Raw genomic sequence first — 11,705 nt, forward strand, 5'->3', positions numbered from 1 at the left:
AATGATACCATGACAACTCTTTGTTTATTTAACATTCGGGAAAAAAATTACTTTAAAACTCTACTCATACTCAAACTGTCAAATTGTAATAATTATATCGTGGCTCTTATACATATTATAAGTGTACATGTACGTTAAGTCAGCACACTCGATACACTAGTACCGATAACATATTTTCTGTTCAATATGCCACCTCGGAATATTACGAAAGGATGTTCAAACTGTTTAGTTAATTTCATCAGAGACTTGTGTATATCAGGATATATACGTATCAGATTTCATGATACTAGTTTAGTTGTTCTGAGATCCAGGATTCTTTGTGATGGTAGTGTTACGATAGACCAGATGTATAGTGTTCAATGGGGACATAAACAGACAGAAGTGTCATATGCTTTTGTTTTTGTTTTAGTTAAGTTATTATTATATTAATCATTCAAGACTTACTTCAAAGTCAATCGAAAGCCGAGCGGGATTTACTCGCTCGCGCTCCAATCACAATATTGCTATAAATAACACAAACACCAAGGCGGCAAAATATCCTTAAATGTTACAGTGTTTTGTTTTCTCGATTTCCCGGTAAACATTTGTGGTACTCATCTAGCTAGGATTTAAAAACTAAAAACGTACATAATTTGGAGTGTATATGTACCGTACATTTACAACACAATACATCTGTAGTATCGCTAGTATAGATCGTGATTTCATTACATAAAAAAATATCTCCGTTTTCTCAACACCGGGCTGGGATACTGCAGAGACTTGTATATCAGATATATCACGTTTCTGGATACTGTAAGTACAAAATGTAAGTCCAGCTACAGAGTACCTGTACTGTACGACAAGGTATGTTCCAACAAACACATCACGGTATCAGGCAGTGTACCTGTCAATCATGAATCAGGACCTTTGTTTCACTAATCCCCAACACTCTTCCACACCGTGTCGCGCGGTGTCAGTAAACAGGTGACCACTCGGGTTTTGAGCCGGTGTCAGCCGGTGTTTCAACCGACATGCAACCGACTGAATGAGTGGAAGGGATTAGACCTCGCCACTGTGGCGGTGATTGGGGACCATACCACCTGACGCGTACTGTATATCCTCGGTTACACCAGTAATACGGTTTATTGGTATGTGTATCCTCGGTTACAACAGTAATACACTTTGTTTGTTGAAGTAATACACTTAGTTTGTTGGTATGTGTATCCTTGGTAAAACAGTAATACACTTAGTTTTTGGTATGTGTATCTTTGGTAACAACAGTGATACACTTAGTTTGTTGGTATGTGTATCCATGGTTACAACAGTAATACACTTAGTTTGTTGGTATGTGTACCCTCGGTTACAACAGTTATACACTTAGTTTGTTGGTATATGTATCCTTGGTTACAACAGTAATACACTTAGTTTGTTGGTATGTGTACCCTCGGTTACAACAGTAATACACTTAGTTTGTTGGTATGTGTATCCATGGTTACAACAGTAATACACTTAGTTTGTTGGTATGTGTACCCTCGGTTACAACAGTTATACACTTAGTTCGATTATCCACACCTCGTAACTGCATTGTTTATTCTATATTTGTGGTATTTCGTAATTGTCCGTGGTGTTGTACACGTGCTCATCATTTCTTGAAAATCCTCTGTGTTGATGAGAAAAGAAAAGGTCAAATTATTAGAATACATATTTCTGTCGGCGAGAACCCTTCTGGAGCACGTATGTATTTATCCTATGATGTCCGTATATCTTGGTCCTATTTTGTCTCGTTTCTCGAGTTCGATTTCGTTTACGTATTGGTATTTACAAAAGTCAAACAACTGAGTAGTTCCATTTAATGAATTAGTAATTATCGAGTGATGAATATTAAACTTCTCCATGTAATGAAATAATTGATACAGTTATTGTTGAGTAATGGGTATTAAACTGTGTAATTATGTGATAGATAAAGTAATTGTGGAGGTATGAGTATATAACTATGTAGTGAAGTGATGGATATCGTAAGTGTCCAGTTATGAGTATAAAACCATGGTCTCATTCAACATTATGTTATTTAGTTTAATGAATACATACCGGTACATACATTGAGAACGTGATATACCCTATATTTCATATAAATGTACAAGCTCGGTTGTTAGTCCTATTATCCCTTTTCTTTAAACAATTCTTCTGTAATTACTTTGTATGTATTCTGGTCAGGTTTTGTTGTCTCTTGATAATTTGACATAATAAACATTCACTCTGGAAACATTGCAACGTATTGTTAACTAAACACCTGTATATTTACCTGTTCACCACCTCGTAGTTCACGCTTTGATGTAAACGTTCTGTGGATTAAAATGTGATTATTAATTTAACAAGTAATTCCATGTGATAATTTGGTTGATAATCAATGATTCATGGTAAATAAGAAAAATGAATAAATAAAATGAAATAAAAACTTATCAATACAGGCTGACTGATTGACTGGCGTTTCATTAATAAAGTGGCGACAACATTTTATTTGTACATTCGAAAAATAAGTTGGCCTGTTTCGCCCCTCACCCAAGCATGCTGCAGACCTAATATCAGGTCTTGGGTATCTTAGCTCTTGAGAAGTAGTCGTTTAAATGAAAAGGCAAATGACATAGGCGCACCACAGCTTAAGCTCACTTGGTCCTTTTATTATGAAACACACGATAGTTGTAATTAATATGTCTAAAGCTAGCAAAATGACATCTTTTTTCCTTCATAACAATCGAACCATAATATTTCGCATTAGCGTTATACATGTTTTCTATTGTCACGTTACATTTGTAGTTAAGTTATACTGAGGATAACAGTTTCTTGAAAATAATCTTCAGTCTCAGAGGTTTTAAACAGAGTCACTGGTTACACAGACACATGATACTGATACCAATTACAAAATATCTGATATCTACATGATAATGCACGTTACCTGCAGTACTTAACAATTTACCACACTCATGGTGAGGTGCCAGTTTCCGTCTGCATTTCCATACTTTTGGTCATTACCATCGCTGACGAAACCAAGGACTTGATAAACAGATTTATTGTTAAGTTTCATAATTCACAATACTTTTCCCCCTATATCTTTGACATAGTTCAACCAAATGTGTAATTTGGTGTCTGATAAACTATACCAACAAGTAAATCGTCGTTACCTTTATATTCTAATACTTTACGACAGAGGAAGGCAACAGTGGTACTGAGGACGACAGTCGCCATGATGAATATAACAGCGACGACAATCCAAGGTGTGACGTCATCTGTTCAGGAAGTAAACAATTTACATGGTTCCTATTGACATATCCGTAATGTAGTCGATAATTCGATTACAAAGAACTTAATATAACGTTACCGTTTAGTGATTACTTGCACAAGTTTGAAAATTTAACATTGGATAAAGGTGTTCTTAGTTAAAGGGAGAAAACCTTACATATACTTGGAACACAAGTAGACGCCGTGGTGGTGGTTTTGTCTAGAAATATAATAAAAAAAAATCAACATGAATATCTCAGAAATTTCTATTGTCATACATGATAATACAAATTACTGGTGAACTTTCTGGAATTGATCCCTTTGCTTTCTGATTTTGTATATTATAAAGTTGTATGCGTTTTGCCGCATAGTACATTTATAGTTAATATTTGTGTAGTGGTCACATGTTTGTAGTTTAAATCTTGTAATTTTTACGTTGATATGGAATGTTTGCTTTTTTATCAGATTGTTCAGGTTTTAACAAATCATACATTTGAACAAGGATTGTTGTATCATTAGTGAATGTAAAATCTTACTTAAAGATTTGTGATGCTCTACTTCAAATGTTTGAGTGGGAAGACACGAAACAAATAATAACAGTTTATTTTGGAGTCATTACTATAATCGGTGTTAGCGACTAAATTAAAAATGGAGCCGAAACAGGCGTCGTAGTTGTAAAAACGTCTACATAAAAAATGCCATGCATTCATATGTATAAAGTAAAAGTGTACAACGGTATATCTTTGTGTGATATAGATAATGTTGTCTATTGCATCGCAAATGAACGTTTCTTGTGATTTATAGATATAGTATAGGGTCATTTAAGAATCCACTGTGAGAATTCAAACCTGGTATCTATCTAACTGAACGTATTTTTTAAAAATCCCCTGTCATGAAATTCTATTCGTTCTAAATTTATCAAAATATCTGGAGGATCGCAAAAAGTAAAACTAATATAATGCCTATATGACATATAGCCTCTGTAAAATACCAACATTTACACAGTAGGTTTTTGCTACAATGCTAACATCTTATCAAAGTTTCACTGCAGCTTGCTGGTTTGTATTGTAGGTTTGAAACTTTGCATGGTAATTTCCTGATTATAATTGTTAAAATCAAAATGTATAGATACACTCTAATACCTACATCCTTCACTGGATTTTGACGTTATTAATTAAGCTGGATGAACCTTTTGTTGTTACGGTAACCTCAGTACGTCATATTTTAGTTCGATGTTTTAACATATTTGTACATACCTCCAGTGTCACCTTGACCGCCTGTCGTTCTACCTGGGGAATCTGAAAAAAGAGAACATTTTTATTATATTGAATTTCATCGTACCTTAGGTATAGGTAAAATATAATTTTATTGTTCTTATCAAACACTGATAATGCAATTCTTCATTTTTTACCTTTTTTTACAACATTTCTGAAATTATTTTCTCAAAATAATTTCGAGAAAATGATAGATCATTGATTTAGGCAATGTTACAAGTAACCATGAATTGTCTGTGTTAAAGCAATGTTACAAATAACAATTTATCGTCTATGATAAGACAGTAATACAAGTAACAATTTATCGTCTATGATAAGACAATAATACAAATACAATTTATCGTCCATGTTAAGGAATGCTAGTTATGTTTTCCTAAGTTACTAAAACACTCGCTATATTAACTGTTTTTTGTAACTTTGGTGAAAGTATAAAACGAAAAACAATTTACGACTGCCATTCGTTGTGTAACCTCTATATCGACTATGTTCAGGAAAAAAATTGCAACAGGGTTCATGTTTTATGTCTCTAAGTAAAAGTCTGTAACGTAGGGAAAATAATGAAACCTTAGAATAATTATAACGGTAAAGATTCCATAAAAGTAATTAGCCATGAATGAATGCGTGAATGAAATGAAATAATATATGTAACAGATAGATGAAATGAATTGATGAATGAAGTATGGCTAATGCTAGCCCTCATGTGTGAGGACATTTTTTTATTTGTTGGTGTCTTTGAAAATAAAAGAAAAATGAACTTTTAAAAAAAAAATTAAAAATTAAAAAAAAACAAAAAAAACCCAATAAACTGCCGTAAATCATAAAAAAAAACAAAGATTCCTTGTGATTTTAGAAAATTACTTCAAACTTCTGAAACATAACACTAAAGAATACTTTCCATCGATCTAAGTTTATAAAGAATTATTTTTCTTGATAACTTAGATAAAAATCAAAAAGTCTTTTTTTATTAAGTATTTTATTTTGTCAATCAGAATTCTTTGAAGTCTTGTTTGACCCTTACATCTTCTGATGGATTTGTATGTTATCAGTGAGGCTGGATTAGAGCCACACACGGTTCCAGTGAACGGTTCACACATAAACGTGGTGTTGGTGTCTTCATTTGTCACATTGTATGTAAGTGTACTGGTACGTTGGTAGTTACACCCGGACTGTATCAAACCGTTATCATTCTGATTAATGTCAGCTGCAGTCGAATAACCCTGGAAAATAACACTGTCTGATTTTATCATTTCAAATCAAATATTTGTATGGAAACGGACAAAAGTACCAAATTTCCGTTTCCTTTTATTTCAATTGTATATAGAATAAGCAATGCATCAAGTTGTTTTTATAAACGGTTTCCTTTTCAATAAATACATAAATAAAAAAAATAAATAATGAACTGATCAACAATCATTTAAAATCAAAAATCGAGTGCAGCCTTACAGTATATCCTTGGTCGGTGGCACGCTTGTAACACCATTTGTGGGTTTTTTTGTCACTTCCTACAGTGCCCGTACAAGTGAATGTCAGCGAGGATCCCACAGAGTAATATACACTCTCCACATTGGGGAAGGGAAACACCGTCATGTCGTTAGTGGATATCGGTTGAACTGTGATAGAATGAATAATCTTTACTATGATGTCAGCAATGCAATTTGAAATTAATACAATTATCATCAATTAAAGGTAAATATTATGTCCATACAATATACTCTTGATCATGATTAAAAATAATTTAACCAAAATAATTTGCATATAATCTATATTTTGGTTTATAAGTTTCCTTCCTTTATTTGATTTTGAGTTGGAATTAATTATAGTTTCCCTATTATATCGGTATTGTTTGATGTTTTGTTACTGGTCTTTATGATGCTTACATTTCATATTATTATATAGCGAACACAGACATTTCTCAATACTCTTCAAATTGCTTTTGTAAAATAAAATTTCAATTTAATCAAAATCAAATCACTTACATCAGCTCTCAAAATAAGTGTATTATCAACACAGCAGAAACTTGAAGCTGGTGAATTAGTTTGTCGGTGACAGTAATTTCTTCTTTCTTTTAGATATCGTGTGAACACGACTGGTTGACTACGGAGATACAAACCTTTAGCTGTGACATATTTTTCAGCTATCAGCTACACCACCACTACCACCAGTCAGAGTGACTCCCATAGAACATTGGTAAGCTCCGCCATCATTACAGTTTGTCCTATTTGTGGCAATTGTAAACACAAGCTGAGCTCCAGATACCGTGTCCACATTTCCTGTGGCTGACACCCCCGCTCTGCTCTGACTGACAACGTTACCCCACTCGATTACTGAGGATGAGGTGGCTTTACTATAGCTAACAGACACTACTGTTTGATAATCTGTAGAACTAGAGTTTTTCCGAAGACTGATAATACTGATATCTGTGATACCGGCTGAGCTTGGTGTACAGGTAAGTCTGAGTTCTGATGTTGGTGTTTCCAAGGTACTTGGTCCTGTTATGGTAATGGACTGACCAGACACTGAAACATAATAAAACATGATAAAATGATTGCGACATGACTATTCGCTCGATATGTCGACAGTTCAATAGTCACAGACTTGTAGCCTGTAACTTAAAATACAAAATACCAAGTCTAACGTATCAAGATGGCGATCCCGTCCAATCAAAGTCGATCAGTATGCAAGTTAGTTCGATTTGCTTACCCTGATGCAATGCATATAGAAATATATCAACATTATTCTAAACAATTTTGGGGTTTGTATCCGTAAGAACAAATAACTTCCATTATCAGACACGGGTTTAATTACATGGTGATATAATATTAAAGACCAGTAACCAGGGACTTGAAATACTAAATACCGAGTTTAATTAAAAATATGTATCAAGACAATAATCCCGTCCAATCGAGGTCGAGGACACCGTTGGAGATCAGTGCGCTATTCTGATACAGTGTATACATACATAAATATATTAGTATTATTCTAAACAGTTTTGTAGTTTTTATCCGGAAGAACAAACATCTGGTCCATTATCAGACACCGGTTCAATTACATGGCAATGTAATAAATTAAATTACACATTACTTTGTGAAAATGGCATTACCATTACCATAACCATTACACAAATTTGAAATGCAATTAATCAAATATATAGTTTTTCAATGTAATAAAATAAAGACCATTATACGTACACATGTTTAGATTCCTATCAAGGAAACACATGTTTGACTTATTCTGATCTAATGACTGTAGAATATGTTAGTATCAACAGGTCGATCTTCTAATTCTAGTATTTCAAATGTGCTTCTTCCTGCTTTTGTGACAGATTTACAAGAAATATAATACATTCAGAAAGAAACGAAAACAGATATTTTATTTTACCGTTGAATTAAACATTTGAATAATAACGTGACTATTAACATTTTTTTGTAAATATGTGTTATTTACCCAGTGCTACTTTCACAAGTTTGGGTTGAGTTGTCCGGACAATATTGACGGTCGATAGATAGACAAGATATAGACCCTCACCCAACTGTCTGTCTCTGTCCTTTGTTAGTGTATGCAATCTGGTCTTTGTTTTTTGTTTTCATATCTGTGAGCTACACAGGGATTCTGTTTGTATAAGTACTGATTGTTTAGCTGTCAGTCTGTGTGTTAGTTATTTGTCTCGGTGTCAGTATGATTGTATTGATGTCTGTGTACTTATGAAAGGACATGTGTATCTGCGTGCGTGTCTAACATGTGTGAGCGAATGTGATGGTATTGTTTTAAACTTTGAAAGTACGGACGAATGTATGTATGTATGATTTTACATGTATATACATTGTACAGGTATAGATGATGCAATATTTGGAAATAGGTAATATTCTATAGGTCGAATGACGTAGCTCTCAGTGAAAATAAAAACAAACATGTGATGAGATGTGATAACTTACCATACACTATTTTACCTTTTACACTATATATGTGTAAGCACCACACAATATGTAACGTGTCACACAATATGTAACGGGTCACACAAGATATGTTACCGTGCCACACAATTTGTAACGTACTATTCAAGATTTGTAACAAAACATTATACGCATCACATACTCAACTGAATTAAACGATGTGGTGTGCTATATTTTTACCTAACACATTAACATGTAGTTCAGTGTAAAATTGTTTGATCAACATATACATTGTATGAAATATGTCCCCTCTAACCTCAACCATACCCCTTTGTTTTAAATATCTGTAGGCTTATGTATAGCTAAAGTTACGTTGTTTTATGAATATGATAATACACATATACAAACTGTAGATTAAGGCTTCAGTGTACAGCCAGATAATAAAATATAGACCAATTACTTCCTGATTAAATATATACAGACCGTGTACACCCTGATTAATTAGATACAGACAATTGAATTTGGCTTTTTATGCCACCCTCCAGTGGTGTAGTTCATTGTTTACTTACCTGTAAAACCTGCTGTAGTTAAAATGAACACTAAATCAAACATGACTGGTGTATTCCCCTGTATGGTGAACATGTAATCGTTGTTTGAAAACTGTCCCAACAATTAGGAAGTTACGATGTACCTGGTTATAACAATGTAACGCCCGGGTATGTCCACCGTATCATCGGAAAACACGCTATAGATCTCTCCAGTCGTGAGAAACAAATATAATAATGATTAGCGACAAAATCGCGGGCACACCTTATCGAATACCACTTAGGTTGAGTGAGGTCTATTGCATACATTGTTAAGACGACTAGCCATGTAAGATATTAAAAATACGTCTGAGGTTGTATGTATGGCAGGCCAAGTTGTCATTTATTCGCGGAGCAATGCTGATCCAGTATTTTAACAAATTATTTAAGATATATATTATATAAGAAATCTTATATGTTATATGTTGATCAGATGTCTTATATATTTATGAGATATCTTATATGTTTATAAGATATCTTATATGATGTATAATATATCTTATGAAGAAAAGAAATCTTATGAAGAACGAGACTCTCATGAGACCGGCAAAACCTAAAAGTTCGAGAATGGCTGCTCTGTAATGTAACTTACTTTTTGTTGGAAGGCACGCAGAACATACACAATCAACCCTCTGTCGCGACCGAGATCAGCAAGGCACAGTACAGATGTCGTGTTCGAGCAAAAATGAATATATGGCAATTATAGATATGTTTCAAACCATTATATGTAGTTTCAGCTTCATCTCTGATCCTTCATCGAGTAGAGGAGAGTTCTTTATCTCAGATTCAAATATCGTTCTTTATAAGATATCTTATAATCGAATTATATAACTTCCTTTATAAGATATCTTATTATATGATATAAGCTATCTCATATATTATATAAGATATCTTATTTGATTGCCTGATAAAGAAATGTATATAATATATCTCATTTATTATATAACATATCTTGTAAAGTATATAAGATATCTTATATAATTTGATGATACATAAGGGTGTGAGGTGAGTGTACGTAAGGGTGTGTGGGTAAGTGTACGTACGGGCGTGTGTGTAAGTGTTCGTAAGGGTGTGTGGGTAAGTGTACGTAAGGGTGTATGTATGTGTACGTAAGGGTGTGTGTATATGTTTGTCTGCTCAAGAGGTCCTGGTCTTTTTCAGTGTAAAGTAGCCTAAATTGAAATCATGACTCGCTATGGTAATTTTGCTGTAAGATTTTCGGGTGAGGAAGAGATCCATGATTTGTTGGATTTTGACAACGTGGATTATGACAATATTCTACCGACCATGATACGCGGGGGAAAAGTCACTTTCGTAAGGTTAAACAGATGGAAAATGGAAATAGAGGTTATATCCTTTAAGCTGCCATGGATGTTACGGAAAGTCAACGACGAATTAAAGTGTGATATATATTAGCTCCCGGGGATGGTATATAGCTGGATATATATAAACAAGTCACTGATGCCATTGAAGCCTATTTTACACCAAGAAAGATCACGAATATGAGCGGTACAATGTTAGACAAGCGGAACAAAGAAGGGAGAGCACAAGGCTGTGAATTTCTTTATGTGAATGAGGAAATTAAACCACAGATAATTCAGCCATGTTCCTCTACACCCTAACAAGGCGTATCATGGAGGATGATATGTCAAGGGGGAATATCCTCAAATAAGCACGTTCGCTGGAGATGAATGATGAACAAACAAATGAAATTAATGATAAACCATAAACTAGGGCCAAGGCAGAGGTTAACACACACACATATTAAGGTTTCAACAACAAGGAAAGGAATACGAAAAACCATGGAACACAGAAAACTAACGATAACGTCCAGCAAAAGATGAAAAACATTGTAACAAGATGAATCATTTCAGTAATGTATGTAGGTCTACGAAGAAGGATTTTGGTCCTAATGGAAAAGACAAGTGCACACTAACAGCATGACAGTTCGGGATCAGATGGCGAGTACATCTTTCCTGTAAATTCGAGGAAAACTACACAACCAAAGGCTACTCTCATCATACATGTAACACCGATAGATATAATTGTTGACACAAGACCCACTATGCACAAACTGGATGAAAGGACTTTCTAGACAATTAAGGATATACCGCAATTCAAGAAAACAAACACAAATCATTATGAATCCGGTGATCCAATTGACCTTGTCAGAATATTGAAAACCAAAGTGAAATCAAGAATGATGGAAACAAGCACTGGAGTCTTGTCACAGTGTTAAAAGATATACTCAAGAACGCTTGTTTCTAACACCATCGAATCACACCGTTGTGGCCAAGAGCAAATAGCAAAGCTGAGCGTTTTATACAATAGGAAGGACAACCAAAGCTGCAAGCACCTAAGAACGCAATTGGAAGCATGGAATGTATAAATCCTCGAATTCTACCGTGCAACGTCACAAGGTTCAACAATAAATTTTCCAGTGCGAATTCTTTTTAGACTACACGGTGAACAGTAAGCAAAAAGATGAAATTGAATGCTGACCGCGGATCACGTCACTCTAATATGGAAGTTTTCCATTCCATTTGATCGAACTCTTTATGAAATCATCGACAGGAAAGTGAAGTGAACATGACAAAACGAGGAACCCTTTCTTTCTTAAAAAGTGAAACGAGGAGTGACCGGTGACCAAGATGTCTGACCGATACGTGTTGAAATCTGAAGGCAAGCTAACAGGTTCGATT

General features: G+C 34.4%; 1 protein-coding gene across 2 annotated transcripts in view; it reads right to left on the reverse strand.

The window, feature by feature from the left end:
• Positions 1–346: 346 nt before the first annotated feature.
• LOC117341380 overlaps positions 347–11,705 on the reverse strand; it is a 137,747-nt gene continuing 126,388 nt past the window's right edge. The window contains exons 2-9 of one of the 2 annotated variants that reach the window (XM_033903234.1): positions 6,640–7,045; positions 5,973–6,139; positions 5,548–5,746; positions 4,512–4,553; positions 3,434–3,475; positions 3,159–3,263; positions 2,282–2,321; positions 348–1,639 (exon numbers count right to left, since the gene is read on the reverse strand). In XM_033903234.1, the coding sequence (XP_033759125.1) occupies positions 1,573–1,639; positions 2,282–2,321; positions 3,159–3,263; positions 3,434–3,475; positions 4,512–4,553; positions 5,548–5,746; positions 5,973–6,116 (639 nt within the window). In that variant the 5' untranslated portion in view covers positions 6,117–6,139; positions 6,640–7,045 and the 3' untranslated portion in view covers positions 348–1,572. Of the gene's footprint in view, positions 1,640–2,281; positions 2,322–3,158; positions 3,264–3,433; positions 3,476–4,511; positions 4,554–5,547; positions 5,747–5,972; positions 6,140–6,639; positions 7,046–11,705 lie in introns of both variants that reach the window. The other variant, XM_033903233.1, reaches the window with a different exon arrangement.

Source organism: Pecten maximus, chromosome 13 (assembly GCF_902652985.1).
Source record: "Pecten maximus chromosome 13, xPecMax1.1, whole genome shotgun sequence".
In the NCBI taxonomy this organism is placed as follows: Eukaryota; Metazoa; Mollusca; class Bivalvia; order Pectinida; family Pectinidae; genus Pecten; species Pecten maximus.